Source organism: Elgaria multicarinata, chromosome 2, assembly GCF_023053635.1.
Source record: "Elgaria multicarinata webbii isolate HBS135686 ecotype San Diego chromosome 2, rElgMul1.1.pri, whole genome shotgun sequence".
NCBI classification, from domain to species: Eukaryota; Metazoa; Chordata; class Lepidosauria; order Squamata; family Anguidae; genus Elgaria; species Elgaria multicarinata.
The window spans coordinates 176,820,344-176,848,322 of NC_086172.1; the positions used below are offsets into that span (position 1 = coordinate 176,820,344).

The following is a 27,979-nucleotide window of genomic DNA, read 5'->3' on the forward strand; positions in this document are numbered from 1 at the left end:
GATCTTGGAATTGTTGTAGATCACAACCTGAATAGGAGCCAACAGTGCGATATGGCTGCAAAAAAGGCAAATGCTATTTTGGGCTGCATTAATAGAAGTATAGCTTCCAAATCGCGTGAGGTACTGGTTCCACTCTATTCGGCCCTAGAGTATTGCGTCCAGTTCTGGGCTCCACAATTCAAGAGGGATGCAGACAAGCTGGAACGTGTTCAGAGGAGGGCAACCAGGATGTTCAGGAGTCTGGAAACAAAGCCCTATGAAGAGAGACTGAAAGAACTGGGCATGTTTAGCCTGGAGAAGAGAAGATTGAGGGGAGACATGATAGCACTCTTCAAATACTTAAAAGGTGGTCACACAGAGGAGGGCAAGGATCTCTTCTCAATACTCCCAGAGTGCAGGACACGGAATAACGGGCTGAAGTTACAGGAAGCCAGATTCCAGCTGGACATCAGGAAAAACTTCCTGACTGTTAGAGCAGTACAACAATGGAACCAGATACCTAGGGAGGTTGTGGGCTCTCCCACCCTAGAGGCCTTCAAGAGGCAGCTGGACAGCCCTCTGTTGGATATGCTTTGAGGTGGATTCCTGCATTGAGCAGCGGGTTGGACTCGATGGCCTTATATGTCCCTTCCAACTCTACTATTCTATGATTCTATGTAAGTTTACCCTATCCCCAACTGTGGATAGGGCCCATAGCGTTTTGCTGAGGCAGGATTGCCTTAAAAATATCCCATGGCTGTGGGATATTTACAATGTACAGCACCATGTACATTGATGGTGCTATATAAATAAATTAATAATAATAATAATAATGTGTGGTAGAATTTCGGTTCAGTAGATTTGACACTTTGCATGACAATGGGTGCTCATTCCTGAAGGCATCTTCTCATTCTATCTTAAACCAATGTCAATTAAGTCAACAGAGGATGTAAAATGCATTAAGAAGCGTAAGTTAAAACCACCTCTCTTAAAGTCTTAGCTATGCATCATTTATACAACGGATGGAGCTTATATTCAGTTACCAACTTTTCCTTGAACTTTTTTTACATTTATATATTGCCCAATAGCTGAAGCTGGCGGGGCGGTTCTCAACTTTTGCTGCCTCCTCTGAAATCACTTTGGTTCAGCAATAATAGTGTTCACAATAATGTAGGTAGGAAGCCATTCTATAAAGCACATGGTCTTCAATGTCTATATACTAATGCCCAGTGTATGGGAAACAAACAGAATGAACTTGAACGCTTAATACGTGAAGACAAAAGCAACTTGATAGGTATAACTGCAGCTTGATGGGATGGCTCCCATGATGAATACAGCAATTGAAGGCTGTAACTTGTTCAAAAAGAACAGAAGAAATAGAATGGGAGGTGAAGTAGCGCTATATGTTTTTTTAAAAAAACTTATCCCTGCACAAAAATACAGGCGGATCAGACTGGGAGCCCCATCAAGAGCATCTGGATTGAAATAAATGGGGCAAGGAATAAAAAGAACATGATAATCGGAGTCTACTACTGACCACCCGATCAAGGAGAAGACGAGGATGACACTTTTGAAAAGCAAATTGCCAGTGTTTCAAGAAGGCGTGATGCAGTAATTGCCAGTCTTTCAACGAGGTGTGATGTAGTAACTTCTATTACCCCAATATCTGTTGGGAGGCAAATTCTGCCAAATGTCCCTCCAGGAAATTCCTGACGTGTTGCTGATAACGTTCTCCTACAGAAAGGGGAGAAAAGAACTAGAGGATCGGCTTAGAGCAGTACAACAATGGAACCCATGACCTAGGGAGGTGGTGGGCTCTCCCACACTAGAGGCACTCAAGAGGCCTGCACTGAGCAGGGGGTTGGACTCAATGGCCTTAGAGGCCCCTTCCATCTCAACTATTCTATGAACTTCTCGTGATTAACATGCCAGGTGGAAGGGCGAATAGCCATCTCCTGGATGTTCCATTTTTCTATATACCGGGGCGCGGGGGGCAGCAATCAAACACGTTCACACCCCATCTCCTGACTGATGCTGGGCAGCTTGTCACCCTCCAGGTATTTTGGCCTACAACTCCTATCAACTCTAGCCAGCAAAGCCAATGGTGAGCGATGATGGTATCGTAGACTAGAACATCTGGAGGAGCACAAGTTGACCACCCCTGGCATAAAGGAAGAGTATCTGTCGCCCTGTGATGTCATGTGCCTGTCACATCTGTGCAACTAAAGTGCAAGGCAGCACTTCAACCTTAAATTAATGCGAAGGGGCAGGAGGGGGCATCATGAAAAGTATGGCTTATTGCTGGTTCAGTATATATATATATATATATATATATATATATATATATTTGTAACAGATGTACTATTTGGGGGGAAAGGTGTTGGAATCTGTAGAGTTCCTGATTCTTTAGGACAGCCTTCCCCAAACTGATGCCCTCCAGGTGTTTTGGACCTCATGCCCCAGGCATCATGGGAATTGTAGTCCAAAACCTCTGGAGGGCACCAGTTTGGGGTAGGATGCTTTGGAAATCCAGGAGCTGGCAAGGAAATGGAATTTTAAGTGTGCATAATTGGTCGGCAGCAGGACAGAATGGACTGATTGACTGACTGATTGGCATAAGAAATTGCTAGGAATTAGATGTGGTTTGTATCCCACTTAGCAAAACCACTGCATTCCCTCGGGCTTTAGGGCATGGTTCCCAAAGTCCGCTACAAGTGCTAATTTTCAGATAGAAATATAAGGGTTGCTGGGAGAAAAATCTGTGTGGCCCGGATTAGGTCCACCCACAGGCCATCCCCGAAATCTAAACAATTCGTCTAAACAATTTAAGAAGTGCTGAGAAAAGAGGAGAGAGAAAGATTGCACAAGGAGAATCGCTTTCACGCAGTTCCAATATGGTAAGTTATCTCATTTTGGCCATCTAAACCATTTAGCCTGAGGTCTCCTTATCTGATGACAGGCCCGGTTTCTTGCTTCCTTCATCAGGTATTGGGTTACTAATACCCTTTGCAAGGAAAGGAAACGTTTCCTCAAGCCTAGATGGTAGATGCTTATTTATTGATTGATTCACTGAAATGAAATCCAACTTTCTTTCTCTGCGCTCCAAAACAGGCCCCAGTTCCTTCCAGCCCTTGAAAGAAAATAAATCCAGCTTTTTTCACTTTTGGACAGTTTCTTTCTAGGTCTTTACACAAACTCTATCATTGCCTTGTGTTTGAGCCGAATCTGAATATTGAAGGACATCCCCGTAGTTCTGCACTCTGATGTGCCCAATCCCTGAAGAGTGAGGGAAATTGTGAATAAAAACTATGGTGAAAGGCAGAGACAAGATAGAGGAATGTATTCTGCTTGGCAATCCTGTAGCATTACAAATGTGGCTACAGGTATATGCAAATACGCCAGGATTCTGTTGCCTTGAAATAGGGTGACCATATTTTGGAAACCAAAAAGGAGGACAACATGGTAGCCCCCCAAGGTGGCATGTCCAGCACCAAGGGGGCGTGCCCACCCAAACATAGCCTTGGTCACATATCTGATTTTACAGCACACATTTAAGACAAACCTGTTCTACATAGCATCTTAATGTTAAAATCACTGAAATAAAGAACAAGAGAGATTCAACGGATCTGAAATGAACTTCACTCACTCCGACTTTTGTAGGTTTTGCTGTACTTCGAAGCTTTTGCTGTACTCTGTGTGTTACATTCTCCCCTTCCCTCAAATATCTTTTCTGACTGTATCTTTACTCATTGCAAGCTGCTGCTGTTGTTAACAAGGTTTGCTACTGGCTGGCCGGATGGCTGGCTTTTTTTAATTTCAATTTTTTTTTAAAAAAAAGCTTGTGTATAATTGTCACAAGTTTCTCTACTCTAACATTAGGGTGGGTGTTGTGGCAGTGAACACAACTTTGCCCATTCACACTTCTCACTTACATACATTAGCTTCTCAAGGCTTGGCACCACTTGGCACATCCAGACTTTGAACTCCTGTCTACTTCCTGCACAAACATGCAACTCTGAAACCCTCTTCCTAATGCCCTGCGTTTCATACCAGCACCATGGGGCTAAGTTACAATAGATGTCTCTGGGTTGTCTGTGCAGCCTCTGTTGTCTCTCACTCTAAGTCATTGCAGACAAACCAAAGCCTCCAGCCTCAAACAATCTCTCTCTCTCTCCCCCCACCCCACCCCCCGCCAAAGTCTCCCAATGGTCCAGCTAGGCTGCACACTTGTGGCTTGGGATATTGCTTACTGCAGGTTATTGCTTGGTCATGTCTGGTGACTCTTACATCATTATTATTATTATTATTATTATTATTATTATTATTATTATTATTCCTGCCTTTTGCCCAATACTTTAAAAACCTCTGCCACCAGCTGCCTCCACCTCCTCTCCTCTTGCACAACTTTGATGCACTCTTAAAACACTGCGTGGCAAGCCAGCCTCAGGGCCAAGCTACAGGTGCATCTGGGTTGCCTTCAACCTCTCTCTGCCTTATACCAGCCAGCCAACATCTCCACCCTCAAATAATCCCCCACCCCCCTCTCTCTCTGCCAAAGTCTCCCAACGGTCCAGCCAGGCTGTGCACTTGTACCCTGTGGCTGGGGGTAGGGCAACAGCTTATAGCTTGGTTGCATCCGGTGACTCTTGCTTTTTAAAAAAACTCCACAGCCAGCCGCCTCTGCCTGCACCAAAACTAGGCTCTGAGACACTCTTAAAAAGGCTCTGTGTGGTACAGCAGCCTCTCAGGGCTCAGCTACAGCCATCTCTGAGTTGTGTCTTCAGTCTAACTCTGTCTCTAAGAGATATGCCAGCCAGCCAAAGCCACAAATCTATCTATTTTTCTCTGGTATGCACTTCAAATGTTCTGCATTGCATCCCAGCAGTGCAGTCAGAGCCTAGCTCACAAGTGTACAAAGGGAAGTGGTAGCGAAGCAAAGCAATGATATACCAGGTTCCAACATTCACAGCAACAGGGCATCCGCAAAGAAGAGAGCCTCTCTCTCGACTGGCACCCTACTGTTGGTCGTGAGAGTTTTTCTCTAAAGATCATCGCCCATGATGTGGAAATTTGAAAAAAAGGCCTCTGGCCCATTCTGTTTTGCCCTGTGGGCTGCTTTGACTGACCTCTCCTTTCGCACATTTTGATTTGTGGATGCCTTGCCTCTGCTGAGCTCCAGGTACCCGACTGCACACCAAATCTGCAACAGGAAAGGTGCCCTGCTTGCCCAGGACTTCTTACCTAAAGACTGGAGATCCCCTTAATGCCAAGGGCTGAAACTGCTCAATATGCAACACCCCAAAGAGGAGGTTTGACAACCTGAGCTTGAAGGATATGGCTCCAGCTGTTTTAAAACGCAATTTTAACACTTTGAACTTTTAAAAAAATCCCTAAAAAAAAATGGATGAACAGATCTGATTCAAACTTGGCATGGCTAAATCTCTCCTTAAGAACTATCATGGTGCCAGCTTTCAGCCCTTTATCTTTAAAAATGTCATTTAAAATTTTTTTAAAACCTCAAACTTTTTAAAAACTCCTAAAACTCAATGGATGAACAGATCTGTTTCAAACTTGGCATAACTAAAGTCTTTGTTAAGAGCAATCATGGTGCCAAGTTTCATCTCTTTAACTTTAAAAATAACATTTTTTTAAAAAAAATTAAATCCTCAAATTTTAAAAAAATCCTAAAAATCAATGGATGAACAGATCTGTTTCAAATTTGGTATGGCTAAAGCTCTACCTAAATCCTATCATGGTGCAAAGTTTCATCTCTTTATCTTTAAAAATGACTATTTTAAAAATAATAATTTTAAAACCTAATTTTAAAAAAATTCCTAAAAAATCAATGGATGAACAGATCTGTTTCAAATTTGGTATGAATAAAGCCCCACCTAAGAGCTACCATCATGCCAAGTTTCATTATCTTAAAAGATGACAGAGTTATAAGCATTTTTGTTAATTCCCATTAGAGCTGCTCTTTGGGGGAAATCCGGATTTCCCCTCCCCCTCCCAGATTTGTCATCAAAAACCTGGACAAATCTGATCATATGGTCACCCTACTTGAAATGCCCATTTCTGCACCTAGCATATCGAGATTCTTTTAGCTTCCTGAGTAAGGTCTATGTTAGGGTGACCATATGAAAAGGAGGACAGGGCTCCTGTATCTTTAACAGTTGCATAGAAAAGGGAATTTCAGCAGGAGTCATTTGTATATATGGGGACCCTGGTGAAATTTCCTCTTCGCCACAAGAGTTAAAGCTACAGGAGCTATACTAGAGTGACCAGATACAAAAGAGGGCAGGGCACCTGCAGCTTTAACTGGTGTGGTGAAGAGGAAATATCACCAGGTTTTCCATATATACAAATGACACCTGCTGAAATTCCCTTTTCAATACAACTGTTAAAGATACAGGAGCCCTGTCCTCCTTTTCCTATGGTCACCCTAGTCTATGTGCAGTACAAACCTGTATTGGCTTCATGCCCCATTGGTTTTTATGGCTTCCCCACAAAGAATATTGGGACCTGTGCTCTGGTAATGAGCTGAGACTTACAAAAAAGACACCCTCCCTACAATGCTACACTTCCCAGGGTGACCTGAGAAAAGGGAAAGACGATAATACCAGCTTAAACCTGCTGCAGACCTCAGGTTCTTGGAAGGGGTGGGCAAGGCCTATTTATTGAACCCACCAGCTTTCCCCAACCTCATGCCCTCCAGATGTGTGGGGACTACAATTCCCATGTAAGAGTCATGGCCGCTTGGCCTTTTGCACGGCACCCTTAGCTCAGAACTCTCGATCGAAAAACTCGTCAAAAAGGGCGATCCTCTCCGTCTTGGTTCTCACTAAGGCAGGCCTCCGGCAAGGTTTCCCAAAGCCGTTCCAGGTATCGGAGTCGGTGCTTGAAGCATCCGAAGAGGATTCTCTTCTGGCCTGCTGCTTTAGCAGCCACGTCTCCACTTTACCTCTCTGGCCAAGATGGGATTCAGGTGGTCTGTGCTCTTTATAGAGTCCACCGCTCCATAAATCATCTAATAAAAGAAGCAAAGCAAATCTCTGTTGCAGCATACAGCCAGCAAGTCACAGGAAGCGTAATGATAACATTGTTGTATTGACTACAGTCAGTCACTAGTTTTGCCTAAAGCAGTCCTCCATAACATGGTGCCCTCCAGACGTGTTGGACTAGAACTCCCATCATCCCCAACTGGGCCTAACACATTTTTTTTTGTCTTCTTGAGCCAGCCATGTTCACACGGTACGACTGAGCGATGTTTTAAATATGGGTGACCTTGCCCTCGGAAATGAAGTAGGGCTACTGACAGCAGATGGAGGATACAGAGTACTCAGCGGAGAGGTTTGCTCATAGCAAAGAACTAAAGAGCCTTAAATCTAAAGATGGAGCTGACACAGAGAGTAAAGAGTGAACTGGCTTCTTAATCACATAGCAGTAACAGCCGCGCAAGCCACAAAATGGAGCTTAAACTGGAAAACTTGGCAAATTCCTTGATGCCACTTACCATGGTGTCCATTAAACGTTTGGTCACGCTCAATGGCAAATAGATCTTCGTCATCCTCACTGCTATTATTTATCTGCACATGCCCACGAGTCCCCTGAATGTTGAGGTCCCTTGTTTTTGGCTGATTGAGTCTTGCTTCCTGGTGCAGGCGCCGCTTCAATTCTGCCTGGATTTATAAACAACTCGTCATGGGGTGTCTATACACAATGGACTTAAAACTGGGTTAACAGTCATTCCTTCCCTCTAGGCTCCCCTAATTTTACAAGACAATTATCAGATGAAGTGGTGGAACATTATCAAAGAGAAATTATGCACATAATTGTGCATGGAATAATGGGCTCAAGTTAAAGGAAGCCAGATTCCAGCTGGACATCAGGAAAAACTTCCTGACTGTTAGAGCAGTGCGACAATGGAACCAGTTACCTAGGGAGGTTGTGGGCTTTCCCACACTAGAGGCTTTCAAGAGGCAGCTGGACAACCCTCTGTCAGGGATGCTTTAGGGTGGATTCCTGCATTGAGCAGGGGGTTGGACTCGATGGCCTTGTAGGCCCCTTCCAGCTCTGCTATTCTATAGGGTGACCATATTTGGGAAACCAAAAAAGAGGACACCTAGTGTGTGTGTGTGGAAGCAGCTTTCTGAGTCCTGCAGAAAGTACGTTATTCCCCCGCCACCTTAAAGAACCCGATTGGAGTGGAGGAGGGGAAAGGATTTCATTCTGCACCACCACCATCCACTCCAATTGGGGCCTTTTCTATAATGTCCACCAATGACCCACTTTCCCCTTTAAGACCTCAATTGGAGCTCGGGGTGGGGGAATGATGTGCCTCAAGAAAGCATGTCATTCCCTCCTGCCATGCTAATGGCAGCCTTAAAGGGGAAGGTGTGTCATTCCAGGACATTATTGAAAATTATAGAAAATCCCCCCTGACACCATGGAAAGAACAAAAACCAGGACAAATCCGGGGAAATCCTGACAGTTGGTCACCCTATATTCTATGATTCTATATGGGCTCTCTACAGAACATCTACTAGCCATAGGTTTAGAAGAAGCCAAAGACCTTGTTAAGTAGCATATTTGGGATATTGAACTGCAGAACGATCTAAGCCAAATCCTATATATTTACCGTTCTTCTCAAGATATACAGGGCGGTGGCCCTGTGGCCTATCTGAGCTCCCTTACATATTATAAATACAGGTGGCCGTTTACTAGGGCTCGCTATAATGCTCTCCGTCCAAGTTCACAGAAGGCAGATATCAAGGAATTCCAGTCTCCCAAAGGTTATGCCCATGTGATTCAGGTGAGATAGAGACATCCTCTCATGTGCTTTTACACCGCTCGTTCTACTCAGAGGCCCGGTCACGCTTAATCCATCCTCTACTACAGGACTTTCCAGGTAACACCGAAGAATCTTATACCAAGTGCCTCCTTGCCGATAGAAACCCCTCAGTTACGTATAAGGTTGCTAAATTCTGTCACTTGGCTATGAGGACACGCCATAACCTATTAACCTCGGAGGACTGTTAAATCTCTGGGAGATGGGAACTAAGGATTTGTACTACTTTGTATGGTTGCTGTTGCTGGATTAATGTTGTGCTGGTCTCGGACTGTAATAAAGTTATTAAATTCCTTCCCTCTAGGGGAGCCTGGGAGCTGTAGTTCAATGAGGGGGTTGCTATTGCTAACAGCATCCTCAGCTCTCAACGAACTACAGTTCACAGGGTTCTTTCAGGGAAATCATCACAGCTGAATAGGTATAAAAATCAATACAAATACAAATTCACAGTATTACAGTATCACAGTTATATGGGTTTCAAAAGAGGAAACCCATATAACAAGTTAATGCAGAGTTTAAGTTGTGGTCAGCATCATATTTTCAAATAGAAATATTGTCTCAACATGCACATTTAATAGCTGGATCAATTGACTAAAACCCATATGATCAATCAGCTAAAATGTATTTAACAAGGTTGAGGCTTTACAATGCTATTTATTTATTACATTTATATACCGCCCCATAGCTGAAGCTCTCTGGGCGATTCTCATGTCCACAAAACAGTAGTCCCATTACTTTACTTGATCATCCACATTTTTCCTCCTTAAATCCACCGAATGCATCTCTCTTTAAACCGCTTCACCATTACCTCTTTCCTTATTTCCAGCATCTTCATCTTAAGCAAATACTGCCGTCTTCCTGCAGGGTGGATAACGGCTTCCCCTCCCTTCTCTAGCTCCTTCTAGGGTAAGCGGAGGGATAAAAGGTGCACAAACTTTTTATTAAACAAACTCACGGTTTCTTCTCCCATCCCAGCCATCACCGCTTTGGTCCAGCCGTAAAAATGGTATTGGTAGTTGACCCAGGATACGACGCTTTTGCTGATGTTCTACTCTTTATTTATTTATTTATTTATTTATTGCACTTATATACCGCTCCCATAGCCAGGGCTCTCTGGGCGGTTTACAGAAATTCTAAAATTAAGACGAGTATACAAAATTTAAAATTCTAAAACACAGAAGCATACACACATAAAGCATTAAAAACCGTTTAAAAAACTAAACATGTGGGTGATTAAGATGTGCCGCCATATGCCTGGGCAAAGAGGAAAGTCTTAACCTGGCGCTGGAAAGATAGCAGCGTTGGTGCCAGGCGAGCCTCGTCAGGGAGATCGTTCCACAGTCTGGGGGCCACCACCAAAAAGGCCCTGTCCCTCGTTGCCACACTCCGAGCCTCTCTCGGAGTAGGCACCCGGAGGAGGACCTTAGATGTTGAATGTAGTGACCGGGTATATTCACTGGGTATAATTCTTTGGCTATCCAAAACCACAGATTCTCATCTGGTGTGTGTCAAAACCTAGATCTACTCGGGAAAGGATAAACTAGGAACAGAAGAATCCAATTCTTAAATCCAAGGTACAAAAAGTGTGCGCGCCACAGGCCACATGTGGCCTGCCAGATCCCCTCCATTTGTTGATACCGCTGCCTAAGAAATCAGGGGGCCACTGCCTGGGGTTTCCCTTGCTAGCGCTAGCAAGTTAACCCCTTCCTCGTCTCCAAGTCTTCTGTTTACGTGTGTGTCCGTGCACCCATGCATGATGAGTATGGGAATGTCTGTGTGCGCTTGTGGGGCCTTGATTCCACCCGATGTGGCCCCTGGGGCCGAAAAGGTTGTGCACGCCTAAGTTAGGTCAAATGGAGGTCACAGAAACCAGAATTCACCACTGCAGGACATGGTCCCATGAACTGATAAGAGTCCCACTTTTATCTATCTGAGTAATTTGGGAGCCACTTAGAGCTCCATCAGAGGAGCGTTTATGGCATGCTCATTACTGGGCATACATGAATTTTCGCAGGTCCCTCCCACGACGTTGTCTGCCTCCTGCCCCTTCTAGCCTTCTTCATGCCACAAAATAACGCCCCAGTAAGTCTGACTTATTTTTAAAGGCAGAAGTTGCCCCTATCTCTTGGTGTGTGTAGGAGAAACAACGGAATCAAAACAGCCCACTGAATGGGCCATGTGCACGTTGTTTACTTCCTCTTTCAAAAGAGGAAGTAAAGAAGGACAAACGTGCGGGCGGAGAAGCGACGGTAAGGAAACGAGATTTTCCCGTGTGATGACGTACCCAATTCCCACCACCACCAAAAAAATGCAGTCATGTGCCCTCATCCCTGATCTGGATTGGAACCCTTGTGTGAGAGAGGAAGAGGTTAACTCTTTCCTCCCTGTAACATTTCCCTCCTAGTAACACACACTAACACATGCTCCTATTTGTTCCTGAAGGTGAAACAGCACATTTTGAGAAGTGCAATATTAGCTCTGGAGCGGAAGAGAGGTGAATGGTGTATTCCTGGATTCTGTCAGGAAAATGTCATAAGCAGGAAATGTTTTGTCCCCTCTTCCTCGCATGGCTGCTTATGGGGCAGATAGGGGCAATGAAATAGGGATAAATGCCAAGTTCTACATTTAGGAAATAGAAACCAAACGCACAGTTACAAGATGGGGGATACTTGGCTCAGCAATACTACAAACGAAAAGGATCTTGGAATTGTTGTAGATCACAAGCTGAATAGGAGCCAACAGGGCGATATGGCTGCAAGAAAGGCAAATGCTATTTTGGGCTGCATTAATGGAAGTATAGCTTCCAAATCACGTGAGGTACTGGTTCCTCTCTATTCAGCCCTGGTTAGGCCTCATCTAGAGTATTGCGTCCAGTTCTGAGCTCCGCAATTCAAGAAGGATGCAGACAAGCTGGAGTGTGTTCAGAGGAGGGCAACCAGGATGATCAGGGGTCTGGAAACAAAGCCCTATGAAGAGAGACTGAAAGAACTGGGCATGTTTAGCCTGGAGAAGAGAAGATGGAGGGGAGACATGAGAGCACTCTTCAAATACTTGAAAGGTTGTCACACAGAGGAGGGCCAGGATCTCTACTCGATCCTCCTAGAGTGCAGGACACGGAATAACAGGCTCAAGTTAAAGGAAGCCAAATTCCAGCTGGACATCAGGAAAAATTTCCTGACTTGTTAGAGCAGTATGACAATGGAACCAGTGACCTAGGGAGGTGGTGGGCTCTCCCACACTAGCGGCCTTCAAGAGGCAGCTGGACAACCATCTGTCAGGGATGCTTTATGGTGGATTCCTGCATTGAGCAGGGGGTTGGACTCGATGGCTTTGTAGGCCCCTTCTAACTCTGCTATTCTATGATTCTAAGTGTTCCATGTTCAGCTCTTTTTTTAAAAAAAGTGTGCTTAATGTAGTGTGCGGTTTGATCCTAAGACTCGCCTGTATTTATTCCGTAAACTTTTCCCCCTTCTCTTCTTATCGGTGACCCACCTACCTTTGCTTTGCATGCTGCCGTGCCACCTTGCAGACTCGCGTACTTGTCTGGAGGGGTGTCATTTGCAAGAATGAAAGGCTTCAGCTTCTGTAAAGCCAAGAAAAGTTGGAGCATTTAGCACATCAGTACAGGACCTCAGGCTTGGGGGACAAATAGGTACGGTGACCATATGAAAAGGAGGACAGGGCTCCTGTATCTTTAACAGTTGTAGAGAAAAGAGAATTTCAGTAGGTTTCATTTGTATGTAGGCATGCAGCACCTGACCAGATACAAAAGAAGGCAGGGCTCCTGCAGCTTTAACTGTTGTGATGAAGAGGGAATTTCACCAGGTGCTGCAGGCATACAAATGGCACCTGCTGAAATTCTTTTCAATACAACTGATTCTAAGTGTTCCATGTGGTGATGAAGGGGGAATTTCACCAGGTGCTGCAGCCATACAAATCACACTGGCGGGAATTCCCTTTTCCAAACAACAGTTAAAGATACAGGAGCCCTGTCCTCCTTTTCATAGGGTCACCCTATTTAAGCTACAATCGACTGGTATTTTTTATTTTTTGGCCTCACCCCCCCCCCTTTCCCCCCCCCCCCAGCTTCCCTGAAATGGAATTTGGCCCTCAGGCTCAAATACATTTTCCACCTTGTTTAACACCACTTTGGATTTTACCCTGATTTTTACCTCCCTGGTCCCGAAAGTGGAACTGTATTATTAGAGGCCTTCAAGACGCAGCTGGACAGCCTTCTGCCAGGCATGCTTTAAGGCGGATCCCTGCATTGAGCAGGGGGTTGGGCTCGATGGCCTTAGAGGCCCCTTCCAACTCTACTATTCTATGATTCTATTCAGGGAGGGGGTTTATAGTAGGGTGACCATATGAAAAGGAGGACAGGGCTCCTGTATCTTTAATAGTTGTATTGAAAAGGAAATTTAGCAGGTGTCATTTGTATATATGGGGAACCTGGGGAAATTTCCTCTTCATCACAACAGTTAAAGCTGCAGCTGCTCTGCCTTCTTTTAAATCTGGTCACTCTAGTATAGCTCCTGCAGCTTTAACTGTTGTGATGAAGAAGGAATTTCATCAAGTTCTCCATATATAGAAATGACACCTGCTGAAATTCCCTTTTCTATGCAACTGCTAAAGATACAGGAGCCCTGTCCTCCTTTTCATATGGTCACCCTAGTTTATAGCAAATTGTCCTGGCTTGCTTTTGGCTGCCAAAAAAAACCCAAGAAATCTTCTAATTCAAATGTTTTTCAGCATTATCAATCAAATGCAGCATTCCTTAAAGTCCATAATATCCTACAGCCGAACTAAATTCACAAAAATGGAGTACCGTTCTGTTTCTGTACAGGTTTATACAGGAGAACGGCTACACTGGGCCAGATTATGTCACGTTTGATTGTCCCTGTTCCACATTCTATCCTGCCTTAGTAAGGTTTAGAAGTGACCTGTCCTATGCAATGCTGTGCGTGTTTACTCAGAAGCAAGCCCTACTGCATCCATTGAAGCTACTTCCAGGTAAAGTGTGCAGAGGGTTTCAACCTTAGTATCGCTGGCGAAAGTGCCATTAAGACTCTACATATTCCATTCAGCGGTTTTAATCAAAGGATACAAATTTAAGGGTGGTCACTAGGTGGCAGCAAGTGACACTACAAAGCTAACGGTTCTTCAAACCATTTTCAGATGCTCCCAATGAATCATAGAATCATAGAACTGCAGATGAATTGGTGCTCAAGGGCCTAGAGTTTCTTCTGTTTGGGTTTCCACTGAAATGTCTCATGGGGAGCCCATGTGAGGAAGTTTCACAGCCTTCAAATGTCCATGCAGATTGTACATACATTAGGGTAACCATATGAAAAGGAGGACAGGGCTCCTGTATCTTTAACAGTTGCATAGAAAAGGGAATCTTAGCAGGTATCATTGGTATATACGGAGAACCTGGTGAAATTCCTCCTTCATCACAACAGTTAAAGGTGTAGGAGCTATACTAGAGTGACCAGTTTTAAAAGAGGGCAGGGCTCCTGCAGCTTTAACTGTTGTGATGAAGAGGAAATTTCACCAGGTTTCCCATATATACAAATGACACCTGCTGAAATTCTCTTTTCAATACAACTGTTAAAGATACAGAAGCCCTGTCCTCCTTTTCATATGGTCACCCTACCCAAGGCCCTCCTGCTCTGGTGCCAGTGACTGATGAGGTAGGGTGACCATATGAAAAGGAGGACAGGGCTCCTGTATCTTTAACAGTTGCATAGAAAAGGGAATTTCAGCAGGTGCCTTTTGTATGTATGGAGAACCTGGTGGAATTCCCTCTTCATCACAACAATTAAAGCTGCAGGAGCTATACTAGAGTGACCAGTTTTAAAAGAGGGCAGGGCTCCTGCAGCTTTAACTGTTGTGATGAAGAGGGAATTTCACCAGGTTTCCCATATATACAAATGACACCTGCTGAAATTCTCTTTTCAATACAACTGTTAAAGATACAGGAGCCCTGTCCTCCTTTTCATAGGGTCACCCTAACATACTTCCACGCACACACACGCCCCCCACAAAAACATTAAGAAAAGAACTTCAGGAGGCTCTTGTGAACCTGCTTGGTGCTTTTAGTAACATCCCAAACTGTCGCAAATGCCCCGTAAATTCAATGGTCAAAGCACCCTCTTGGCTAGGGATGGGTGAGAAATTCATTGAGTTCACATTTTAATCTAAGATATTACCCAAATCGCACCTCCCAGAACCGAATGCAGACACAAGTGTTATTTGTGATTGGAAATCCATACATCTTTAAGTTGCAATGTGTTTCGCAAAACAAAATCCGTTCAAGGACACGCACGCATGTGAAAGGTGCATAAGGAAAATGTGTAGATTTCAAGCCAAGTGCTCTTGGTCCCACATCGACCTATTGACCTGATTGGAGTCCACCCAGAGAAGAGCCTTCAGTGTGGTGGCCCCCTTTCTTTGGAACTCCCTGACCCTGGAGGCACCAACTCTGTGTTGCTTCCGTCGCCTCTTGAAAACAGCTCTATTCCAGGAGGCATTCCTTCACTGGCAGCCACAGTTTTATTGGTATCCTGTTGTTGTTTTGTTAAAGTATAATTTAAAGCACCATGTTATTATTTTTATTATTTATCCTTTTACTATTTTACTTCTTATGTTCACCACTCCGGAATCTGTTTTAGATATGGAGCAGTACACAAATGTTGTAAATAAAATAAAATAAAATAAAATAAATAATGACAAAATAAAACACACTTGGTGCATGTGTGCAAAAATTAGGGCTGGGCATGCCTCAGATTCAGAAGTCTGAATCACAGAGGCCATTTTATGGTGGATCCGTGCCATGACACGATCGCTGGCTTCCTAGTGAGATTGTTCGCAATCTCGCGGAGAAGCTGGCAACGGCAGCAGAGAAGCCAGCAATGGTGGCGAGGAGCAGGCAATGGAGGCAGCGAGGACATGTATAGCCTCTGGTCCTGGGCCCCGGTAAGTACAGCCCTCCTAGGCATTGCATGCTGGGAGTTGTAGGCTGTATAGGGGCCTAGGTCTGTGCAAGGAAATGGAGGATCTGCCATAAAATGATCTCTGTGATTCGGACTTCCGAATCGGAGGCCCGAAGCTCACACAGCCCTGGATGGAATGAGCCCTGGTGGTGAAAAATGGAGAACCTGAACAAGATCCAGCTTGACAGATTCACCCAAGCGTGACTAGCCTTGCCTGTGCCCAACTACTTTGCTTCTTCGAAGAAACTGTAGAGCTGTGCTGGAAATTGTCCCCTTAAATGTCCGCTTCTCGATCCTTCACCCGTCACTTTGCCCAGCCGCACTCCGGGTGAAGATGGCCACTGAAGATTTCCCCTGGAGGGTTGTCCAATCTAGGGCTGGGTTTAAGTGAAAGAACCCTAAGGGTGCAATCCTATGCATGTTTAGACAGAAAAAAAAGTCCTACAACTCCCAGCATTCCCCAGCCAGCATGGAACATAAGAACATCAGAAGAGCCCTGCTGGATCACACCAAGGGTCCATCCAGTCCAGCACTCTGTTCACACAGGGGCCAAATAGCTGTCGACCACGGAACCACAAGCAGGACACGGTGCAACAGCACCCTCTTAAAAGGGAAATGGAACCCATGCCCACCCCCACCCCTGTGAGAAAACTCTTCTAATTCCTCCTCTTCCCCTGCTTCTTTTAAGAACATGAGAAGTGCCCTGCTGGATCAGACCGAGGGTCCCTCTAGCTCAGAATTCTGTTCATACCGTGGCCAACCAGCTGTCAACCAGGGATCCACAAGGAGGACACAGCACCCTCCCACCCCTGTTCCCCAGCAACTGGTGCACACAGGCTTACTGCCTCGGATACAGGAGGCAGCACTTAACCATCAGGGCTAGCAGCCATTGATAGCCTTCTCCTCCGGGACTTTATCCAACCCCCCTTTTAAAGACATCCAAATTGGTGGCCATCACTATTTCTTGGGATCGTGCCTTAAGACAAGAAAGTAGTTGCCCACCCGCAGTTACCAGCACCTACAGACTGAGCAGCACACAGGATCCTGATTCCAGCTGGACATCAGGAAAAACTTCCTGACTGTTAGAGCAGTACGGCAATGGAATCAGCTACCTAGGGAGGTTGTGGGCTCTCCCACACTAGAGGCCTTCAAGAGGCAGCTGGACAAGCATCTGTCGGGGATGCTTTAGGGTGGATTCCTGCCTTGAGCAGGGGGTTGGACTCGATGGCCTTGTAGGCCCCTTCCAACTCTGCTATTCTATGATTCTATGATCAGGTGGTCACCTGGTCTTAGTCGTCCCTACTACAGTGAGATGTATCCCATTTCGATTCAAATTATAATCATTATCTCCAAATCTACATCTCTACAATTAGCATGTGCAAATGTTATGCATATCCGTGTCTGTCTGTTCGTTTGGGTTTTGGGGCGATGCGCAAGTGGCCACCCTACCCCACCTGCCATGGGATGAAATGGGTCACCCTCCCTCCTAAGACGGAACTGGAAGAGGCAAAGGAGCTGGTGGAAGAGAAGCCAGAGCTCAGCTGTGTCATCTTTCTCTTTAAAAAAAACCCAGCAGGATTTCTGAGTTGACACCTGGCAATGAAAATTACACACCTGAGGTGGAATGGAGGGACTGTGAACAATGGAAATGGAGGCAATTTCAAATACTTGAAAGGTTGTCCCACAGAGGAGGGCCAGGATCTCTTCTCGATCGTCCCAGAGTGCAGGACACGGAATAATGGGCTCAAGTTACAGGAAGCCAGATTTCAGCTGGACATCAGGAAAAACTTCCTGACTGTTAGAGCAGTACGACAATGGAATCAGTTGCCTAGGGGGGTTGTGGGCTCTCCCACACTAGAGGCTTTTAAGAGGCAGCTGGACAACCATCTGTCAGGGATGCTTTAGGGTGGATTCCTGCATTGAGCAGAGGGTTGGACTCGATGGCCTTGTAGGTCCCTTCCAACTCTACTATTCTATGATTCTACGATTCTAAGGTCAGAGGAAGAGTGGGAGAGTTTCAACTCAGGAAATAGAAACTTAGTTCGTAGAAATGAACAAGAACCTGCCCTCCTGATTTGAGGAAAGAAACAATTAAGAACAAAGCAAATTCTGACTCCTAGGTGTTTGGCTTTCTGTCCTTGCACTACTCAAGAGAAAATCTTTCCTGCTCCATTCCAGAATCCAGGCTGCTTTCCCCCATCCCAACAATTCACTGCACTGGATCCTAGAGTATCTCTATCTGAGGTCTGCTTGCTCAAGTGCTCCCATTCACAGCTGTGAGGAATTTTGCCTGGGATTCTGAGCTGGAGGTCCTCAGGGGATCACTTTTGGAGGTGTTCCTTCAATCTCCCCATCCCTGAGACTGTCAAAGCCTGAAGAACAAGGCCAAGCAAAAGGAATCAACAACCCAGCTCAAAGCACCTGGCAGGATCTCACATGAAAGCGGGTGAACGGCACGCTGCTGAAAAGAAAAGGCGGCGAGGGATAAGGAGCGAAGGAGGGAGACAGCCTTTCAAAGGAGCCTTGACAAGACAAGGAACGGTAACACGGATCCCTCTGGGGGACGGATTCCCACCAGGCTGGGTCTCAGCCGATGATATCGCTTGAAGGGATGTTGCCAAGGTGTCGCCCTGTGAATTTCAATCTCAGCAATGCGGCACTGGTTTAAGGAGCTGATAGCATCGCTGCCTTTGGGGGGCATCAACGTTCAAGACGGCCTCCCATTGGACTGAAAGCTGCAGCACTTCGCTTCAACCCGAGAACTTAACAGGATAGCAAGAAAGGGTTGCAGAGACGACGGTGGTGGTGAGGGGCACCAAGGGACCAACCAGAAGGAGGAGGAAAGGGGAAGGGACGACATGGCCAGAACAGGTGGCACAATTAATTTGTGGCATTTGCTGCCACAAGGTGAGGTAATCATAGGCATGCGCACAGGGTGTGCCCGGGGCTGCCCCTGCAGGGTGTGCCCGGGGCTGCCCCTTCCCGGGGCTGCCCCTGCAGCCATTAGAATCCCTTAAAGGCCCCGATTGGAGCATTGGGGGGCAAGAAAGCACGGTTTCCCCTCCTCCGCTCCAATCGGGGCTTTAAAGTGCACACCCTAATGAAATGAGTTGTGCACGCCTCTGGTAGTAATGCCCGCCTGTTAAGATAGAATCATAGAATAGCAGAGTTGGAAGGGGCCTACAAGGCCATCGAGTCCAACCCCCTGCTCCATGCAGGAATCCACCCTAAAGCATCCCTGGCAGATGGTTGTCCAGCTGAAGGCTTCTAGGGTGGGAGAGCCCACAACCTCCCTAGGTAACTGATTCCATTGTCGTACTGCTCTAACAGTCAGGACGTTTTTCCTGATGTCCAGCCAGAATCTGGCTTCCTTTAACTTGAGCCCGTTATTCCGTGTCCTGCACTCTGGGAGGATCGAGAAGAGATCCTGGCCCTCCTCTGTGTGACAACCTTTCAAGTATTTGAAGAGTGCTATCCTGTCTCCCCTCCATCTTCTCTTCTCCAGGCTAAACATGCCCAGTTCTTTCAGTCTCTCTTCATAGGGCTTTGTTTCCAGACCCCTGATCATCCTGGTTGCCCTCCTCTGAACCCCCTCCAGCTTATCTGCATCCTTCTTGAATTGTGGAGCCCAGAACTGGACGCAATACTCTAGATGAGGCCTAACCAGGGCCGAATAGAGAGGAACCAGTACCTCACGCAATTTGGAAGCTATACTTCTATTAATGCAGCCCCAAATAGCATTTGCCTTTCTTGCAGCCATATCGCACTGTTGGCTCCTATTCAGCTTGCGATCAATAACAATCCCAAGATCCTTCTCGTTTGTAGTATTGCTGAGCCAAGTAAGTATCCAAGGGGTTTAGATGAATTCATGGTGATAAGTCTGTCACTGGCCACAAGTCATGGTAGCTACATGGGGAGCAAAATTTATTTATTTATTTATTTATTGCGTTTCTATACCACCCAATAGCCGAACCTCTCTGGGCGGTTCACAAAACAACCAGAGCCTCTGTGCCACTGCTTGGGTCTTCCCTAAAGCATCCGATTGGCCACTATGTGAAAGACCATGGTGAACGAAGTGAAGCTTTGACCTGACCCAGTAGCCTCCCTTTTCATTTTGTGCGGTTCACTTTGGGCCAAAATGCTGAGCGCCAGTGCAGAGTGGGAGTAGAGATATGTGGACGTTGTTAAATTTTTGTGGATTATCAGAATAGAGAGACATTTTTCTCCCTCCGTCCCTCATAATACTAGAATCTAATGGAGTCATCCTAATGATGTTGATGGGTGGGAGATTCGGGACAGATCAAAGGAAGGACTTCTTCACACAGCACATAAACTATGGAATTTGCTACCACAAGATCTGGTGATGGCCACTAATTTGGATGGCTTTAAAAGGGGGGTTGGATAAATTCCTGGAGGAGAAGGCTATCAGTGACTACTAGCCCTGATGGCTATGTGCTGCTTCCAGTATCCGAGGCAGTAATCCTGTAAGCACCAGCTGCTGGGGAACATGGGTGGGAGGGTGCTGTTGCACCATGTCCTGCTTGTTCATCCCTGGCCGATGGCTGGTTGGCCACTGTGTGAACAGAGTGCTGGACTAGATGGACCCTTGGTCTGATCCAGCAGGGCTCTTCTTACGTTCTTATATTCCATCATCCATTCATTGACAGGATTGGATTTTTAATTTTAATTTTACCAGAATATCATTCTACTTAAGTCAACCATCTCTGTCACTTGAGGCCCAGGTGGCCTCGGTGGCACGGAGTGCCTTCCACCAACTCCGTTTGGTGGCCCAGCTACGCCCCTATCTGGACAGGGATAACCTAGCTTCAGTCATCCACGCTCTGGTAACCTCCAAATTAGATTACTGCAATGCGCTCTACGTGGGGCTGCCTTTGAATACGGTTCGGAAGCTGCAGCTTGTGCAAAATGGATAACTGGAACCAGAATTGATAACTGGAACCAGAAGGTTCAAACATATAACACCGATTCTGGCCCGCTTGCATTGGCTGCCTATATGTTTCCGAGCCCAATTCAAGGTGCTGGTTTTAACCTATAAATGAAATAAATAAATAAATAAAACCTTACACAGCTTGGGACCACAATACCTGATGGAACGCCTCTCCCGACATGACACTACCTGTACACTGCGCTCAACATCTAAGGTCCTCCTCCAAGTGTCTACTCCGAGGGAAGCTCTGAGGATGGCAACAAGGGCGAGGGCCTTTTCAGTGGTGGCCCCCCAATTATGGAATTTTCTCCCCGATGAGGCTCGCCTGGCGCCAACATTGTTATCTTTTCGGCGCCAGGTCAAGACCTTTTTCAATTCAATTCATCTTTATTTACAGTCAGTTGACCAGAAAGAAAAAGATACGGATCATTTCAAGAGATCCTTTCTCTTCTCCCAGGCATTTAACAACATATGCTAAGTTTGTTTGTTTCTTAATGGAGCCCAGAACTGTTGTTGTTTAAAATGGATACTGTTTTATACTGTTGTTTTTATATTTTTTGACGGTTTTAAATTTTTATTTATTTATTTATTTATTTATTTATCACATTTCTATACCGCCCAATAGCTGGAGCTCTCTGGGCGGTTCACAAAAATTAATTTTGTATACTTTTTTTTTTTTTTAATGTTCACTGTTTTTAACTTTTGTAAACCGCCCAGAGAGCTTCGGCTATGGGGCAGTATATAAATTTAATAAATAAATAAATGTACAATAGCACTACTGTGAAATAGCACAAATGCCTCCACTCCAGTGAAGATCCAGGCCACATAATTTGGAAAAAATCCGGACCGCTGCAGAACCTGCAGGTCAGATTCATAGAAATCTGAACTCATTTGAATCCATTATGGGAGCTCCTTTAGAATTCTGACTGGTTCTGACTGAAACCCGGAGTGGATTCACAGCCCCACTGACATTAGAGAGACCAGCCTCCACTGAGTCTGTGGAGGCCTGACCTCCTCCTTTTTGGATTTAGCCCATGGCCAAGAATTCCCCCGATTCTGTTCATCTCAGCAGATGAAGGGTAAGAATCCCTTCTTTCTCCCTTCCTCCTTAATCTCTTTCCTTTTTCTTCTTTCCCTCAAGCCAGTAGCTCACTCTCAGTCCATTTCTATGCTGGCTGGGGATGATGGAGCTTGATTTGCCTCTCAGCATCCTTCAATACCATCGACCATGGTATCCTTCTGGATAGGTCATCTGAGCTGGGAGTTGGAGGTACTGCGTTGCAGTGGTTCCACTCCTACTTGGATGGCCGATTCCAGAAGGTGGTGCTGGGGGATTATTGCTCTGTGCCGTGGCTCCTAAGCTATGGGGTTCCACAGGGCTCTATCTTATCCCCTATGCTGTTTAACATATACATGAAGCCGCTGGGGGAGGTTATCCGTAGATGTGGACTGGGGTGTCATCAATATGCGGATGATACCCAGCTCTGCCTTTCCTTTTCATCAAACCCAGGTGAGGCAGTGACTGTTCTGAACCAGAGCCTGAGCACGGTAATGGACTGGATGAGGGCTAACAAACTGAGACTCAATCCAGACAAGACGGAGGTACTGTTAGCGGGTGGTTCATCTGTCCGGCGAGGTGATGTTTGCCCTGTCCTGGACGGGGTTGCACTCTCCCTAAAGAATCAGGTCCATAGTTTGGGGGTGCTCTTGGATCCAGAACTGTCACTTGAGGCACAGGTGAACTCAGTGGCAAAGAGCACCTTTTATCAGCTTAGGTTGATATACCAACTGCGTCCTTATCTGGACAGAGATAGCCTAGCTACAGTTATCCATGCTCTGATAACCTCTCGCTTGGATTACTGCAATGCGTTATACGTGGGGCTGCCTTTGAAAACGGTCCGGAAGCTTCAGCTGGTACAAAACAGGGCAGCACGGTTACTAACAGGGACTGGCCGGCGAGATCACATTACGCCAGTCCTTTTACAACTTCATTGGCTGCCAGTCCAGGTCCGGGCCCGATTCAAAGTACTGGTATTGACATTTAAAGCCCTAAACAGTTTGGGGCCAGGTTATTTGAAGGAAGGCGATTTCAAAAAGCCCGTTACCTGCAGCCTTCGTGGAGGGTGCTGCTTGATGATGCTTGCTTCTCCCCATTCTGTCGTCAGGTCTAACGGAAGAGGCCGGGGCCCTTAAAAGGCAAGGAAGCACCAGATGAAGAGGAGCAGATTGTGAACGTCTTTCACACTGTTTACCCAGAATGGAAGATGGTCAAACTCAACCCTTGCTGTACTCTACTGCACTGATGAAAAGAAGGACAATGTTGGATACTGATAGAACGCCCCCTGCTGCAAGGTTGCGGAACCTCAGGCCCGGGGGCCAAATCCGGCCTTCCTGGGGGCCCTAGAAAGCCACACCCCCTTCCTCTCTGGCCCCACCCCTTTCTCTGTGGCCACCAATTATTTGTTGTTTTCCCAGCATTTCTGAAGGGTTGCGGGTTTTTTGGCCCATTCTAAAAAGTTGAAATGTCTTGTATAAAGCTCATTTCCTGACAGTAAAACCATTATGCTAAAATATACTGGGATTTGTGGGGGGGGGGGAGGGAGGTTTGGCCCTGCCCCTTTTTTGTTTAGCCCCACACACCCCTGGAACACACACACACACATATATGCTTCTCTGAAGTGGAATTTAGTCCTTGGGCTGAAATAGGGTGACAACATGGAAAGGAGGTCAGGGCTCCTGAATCTTTAACAGTTCTATTGAAGGGTCCATCTAGTCCAGCACTCTGTTCACACAGTAGCCAACCATCTGTCGGCCAGGGACCAACAAAGCAGGACACGGTGCAACAGCACCCTCCCACCCATGTTCCCCAGCAACTGGTGCACCCAGGCTTACTGCCTCGAATACTGGAGATAGCACACAACCATCAGGGCTAATAGCCATTGATAGCCTTCTCCTCCAGGAATTTATCCAACCCCCTTTTAAAGCCATCCAAATGGGTGTCCATCACCGTTACATGCTTTAAAGACAATGCTTGTTCCATTTAAGGCACGAGCCAAACACAATTCTCCTGCTATAATATGCTATCCCAGCCATTCTTATCCAGGAATCCTCCAGCTGTGTTGGACTACAGCTCCCATAATCCCCAGCCAGCATGGCCCATGACTGTGTTGACTGGTGCCAAGCTGGAGAAGGCTGGCACAGACACTTTAGACAAGGTGTTGCCGGGGGGGGGGGTGTTTGCCCCAAAACAACGCAGGGAAGCCAGCATGGCTGAGCTTCTCAGTAAAAATGCCCCCTTCCCCCAATTATAACGTTGGCCATTTGGGTAGTCTTTTTTGTGGGGTTTAAATTGTTTCTGTTTCTTTTATGGCACCTGCATGATGTGTGTCTCCTACTTAGGAAAAACATTTGTAACACCCAGAAATGAAAACCTGGGGACGGGTTATCCTTTCTGGGGAAAGTGGCAACCCTACAATATATAGGGCTCATCTACACAAAGCAGGATATTGCACTATGAAAGCGGTATGAAAGCGGAATATGTGTCGATGGGCCCCAACAGTTGTCATTGCACTTCAGTGCCGCTATAAAGCAGTCATGTGGCTCCTGCCTTTTATATAGCGCTTTCATACCGCTTTCATAGTGCAATATCCTGGTTGGTGTAGATGAGGCCAATGTATTAGCTATAGCTGACACACATCCCCTTGTTTAGATAGTTGAGCTCATGCTCACTTGCTGTGGTTGGTGTCCGGCGCATTTATGGATTTGCCACACCAGCATCATTAGCGTGTGAAAACAGCTGTGCAAAAGAACAAAGTTTGTGTCGCAGGGAACGTTTTCATCATGACAGATAGAATCCCCTTTTTATCTCCCCCAAGCCCAGGTGTTTATGTAAGGGCTGCTGCTGTCATAAAATGCTCAGGATCTGTTGCTAAACGCCCAGAACTCATTTGTATTCACCGCGGAATCTTCCAAGTTGTGAAATGCAACTTGGAGTGTGTGTATGTGTGGGGGGAAATCTCCTTTCATGCTGGGAATATAGCTGAATGATCTGGGTTGGGGGCAGTCTATATCCAGGGAGAAATCATTACTGAATCTCCTTCTTGCAATGATGATGACGAAAGCTTTGCCTTCTTGTTTTTATGTTTGTAAAATGCATTGCTAGAGGCAAGCTTCCTGTGAAAATGCTAAAGAAATGTAAGAGGGCTGCTGGACTAGAGATGTAAAATTTCCGGAAATTTTGAAGTCATGGGAAAAAAACCGGGGTTGTGTTTTTTTCAGGGGCGGGAGGGGTTCCGTGAAGAAACGGAAATTTTCGGGAAAACTGAAATAATGTGATGTTAGCACTTTTTACAGATTGAAAGTCACTTTGTTACTTTAAGAACATAAAATGGAATTCTGTCCAAGTTGGTTTGACATAAAATTATTACACTTGGTATATTAAAAGTACAGTGATTTCAAATTTAATTCACTTTAAAAAAAAATAGAAAAAATTGGTGACAAATGGAGCTATAAGCTTCTAACTGTTAAGAACACCTGAACTGTAAGGAACCTCTTTGGTTTTGCCAGTTTATGAGGAGCAGGCAAAAAAACAATTTAAAAAAACAACAGAAGCAACCATCAACATTAGTAACAAAGAAAATTATTTATGTCTCCGCTCGTCCGCCAGTGTCAAACATAAAACACCCATTCCCATAAAAAGAACTGAGGAAAAAAAACCGGGGAACCAAGATTCAATGAATAAGCATGGAATTTAATCAGACACATTTTCTATCACTATCAGTTTCGGTCTCTGCTTCAATGGCAGTGCTGCCCCCTAGAGGCAGAAATGCATCTTGCTCTTGCATTTGAGAGTTGTAGTCTCAGTTTGCAACCTCGGACTTGCTTATCCTTGGTGCACAGACATTGTAATGATCTGATACTATACCGTTTTTAGAAATCATTTGGAGAAGTAAATATCTGAACACCTTGTCTTAAACATTTTATTCATTATGCTAAAATAAAACATCCTGTAATGTTTTTTCTTCTTCATTTTTATCCACTTGGCTCTGAAAAAGTGCAATAAACATTGATGGCATAATGATCACAATAATAAGAACCTTACAATTAGATCGCTGCAATGTGCTTCAGGTGGGGCTGTCCTTGTGCACTGTTCAGAAACTGCAGTTAGTGCAGAATTCAGCAACCTAACTATTCTCACCTAATGTCTGTGTTAAAAGAACTGCACTGGCTGCTTATTAGTTACTGAGCCAGGTATAAGGTTATGTCCTTGTCATACAAAGCCCTAAACAACTTGGGACCAGGATTCCTAGCAGAACGCCTTCCCTTATACATACCCAGGCAATCTTTAAAATCATCAGAGGAGGCCTTAACATTCCGAAACTAACAGAATGTCTCCATGCAATACCCCGGCAGTGAGCCTTCTTGGTGGTGGCATCCACTCTTTGGAAAACCCTCCCTCGGGCAGTTCGGCAGGCAGAAAATGCAGCATCTTTCAAACGCCTCCTGAAGTCATACCTGTTCACCCCGACGTTCCCTGGGCTGCAATTAATTTAATCATTTCGCTGCATCTTACTGCTCCTTGTACTGCTTTTATTGTAATTGGAACTGTTTTTAATGTTGTGTTTTTAATATTATATTTTAAAGGTGATGTTATTTGTGAACCATTGAGGGGTTTTGTTATATTTAGTGGTCTAGAAATATCACAAATAAATAAATGAAGTGCGCACTGCAATGGATTTCCATAAATTGTTTGAATTAATGCCTTCCCCTACCAAAATAAATAAATTATATATTTAGTGTGCATGTCCATTTCATTTGGCTTTGGCTTGAACGCTAATATGTTATTGCAGCTGCGATGGATGAAGCATAAAGAGTAAAGGTACAATCCTGCTAGAATTAACTACTGTTAAACCGTACTGACAAGCCGTCTGGGGTATATAACATATTCCATTCATTCATGTGTGACATCAGACTGAAGTGGGCTTTGCAATCAATGGAGCTTTTTAAAAAAAACAAGGCTTAGATCTGGCCCAATTTAGGGTGACCATATGGAAAGGAGGACAGGGCTCCTGTGTCTTTAACAGTTGTATAGAAAAGGGAATTTCAGCAGGTGTCATTACAGGCATGCAGCCCCTGGTGAAATTCCCTCTTCGTCACAACAGTTAAAGCTGCAGGAGCAATACTAGAGTGACCAGATACACAAGAGGAAAGGCTCCTGCTGCTTTAACTGTTGTGACGAAGAGGGAATTTCACCAGGTGCTGCATGCATACAAATGACACCTGCTGAAATTCCCCTTTCTATACAGCTGTTAATTAATTTTTATTTGTTTATTGCATTTATATACCGCTCCATAGCCGAAGCTCTCTGGGCAGTTCACATAAAGATACAGGAGCCCTGTCCTCCTTTCCATAGGGTCACCCTAGCTCAATTACACCCTAAAACAGGAAACGAGAAGAAAATGCATGGTTACCTGTGGCATATCTTCCTTGCCATGTTTCTCTCAGTGGAGGAAGGTGCCTTTCCAATACCGGATTTCTCCCCATCCAGGAGGTAACTGAAGTCTGACGCATCTCTTGAGGAGAATTCTGGAACGTATACACAGCCACACTGCTGGAGGCATCCAGTCTTTCCGCTTTGCTTGACATCGGGGCCACCTTGGTCACCTTCCTACGAGCCTTGGACGAATTCAAACCCATCTTTCTGGGTTACGGATGACTCACTTTCAAAAGAAAGAATGGCCAAACCTTCTAGTAAATAATAATAACAACAACAGCAACCTATATTTCAATCCTCGGACTCAAAAATGCAGAAAGGTAGTCCTTAAAATGGGGGGACAAAGATCAATCCTACGACCCTGGAACCGCTTGGTGCAGAGGTGGCACTTTTGAACGGCCATATAGCTGCTCAAAAGAGGTTGAAAGTGCAAAGGCAAATTCAAGATCTCCTCAGGAAGAGGGCCCTCAACAAGGGGTAGATGTTAGCTTTGGGATCCATACAGTTCCATTTCTTCAATCGCTTTTTGAGGTGAAGGTGGTCAAGGTCCTTCAATGGTATTTTTCTGTCAGAACGCACGCACAAATACACACACACGGAGAGAGAGAGAGACATACCAAAAGCCAAATGTGCACCCATTTCCATGGTAACACCTCCATCTCCACATATGGTGAGTCCAGTTAAACATTGACCTGGTCTGGGAACTTCCTCAAGTGAAA

The 27,979-nt window shown here is 45.3% G+C and overlaps 1 protein-coding gene across 1 annotated transcript; it reads right to left on the reverse strand.

Moving 5' to 3' along the window:
* Window positions 1-6,359: 6,359 nt before the first annotated feature.
* Window positions 6,360-27,956, reverse strand: CCDC198 (coiled-coil domain containing 198). Its single transcript, XM_063147678.1, has 6 exons — window positions 27,238-27,956; window positions 22,873-22,955; window positions 12,324-12,410; window positions 9,636-9,728; window positions 7,493-7,658; window positions 6,360-7,006 (listed from the first exon to the last, which is right to left on the reverse strand). Exons 1-6 carry the CDS (start codon window positions 27,461-27,463, stop codon window positions 6,762-6,764), a joined length of 900 nt encoding a protein of 299 aa, XP_063003748.1. The 5' UTR covers window positions 27,464-27,956; the 3' UTR covers window positions 6,360-6,761.
* Between the last annotated feature and the right edge of the window lie 23 nt (window positions 27,957-27,979).

What these genes read in the sequence shown, in the direction of transcription:
- CCDC198 (XM_063147678.1), bottom strand. Translation starts at nt 27,463, where the DNA reads ATGGGTTTGAATTCGTCCAAGGCTCGTAGGAAGGTGACCAAGGTGGCC. An exon ending in ACCCTCCACGAAGGCTGCAG is followed by an intron (nt 12,411 to 22,872) that starts GTAACGGGCTTT and finishes TTGGCTTTACAG; the next exon opens with AAGCTGAAGCCTTTCATTCT. An exon ending in CGGCAGCATGCAAAGCAAAG is followed by an intron (nt 9,729 to 12,323) that starts GTAGGTGGGTCA and finishes CGCTTACCCTAG; the next exon opens with AAGGAGCTAGAGAAGGGAGG.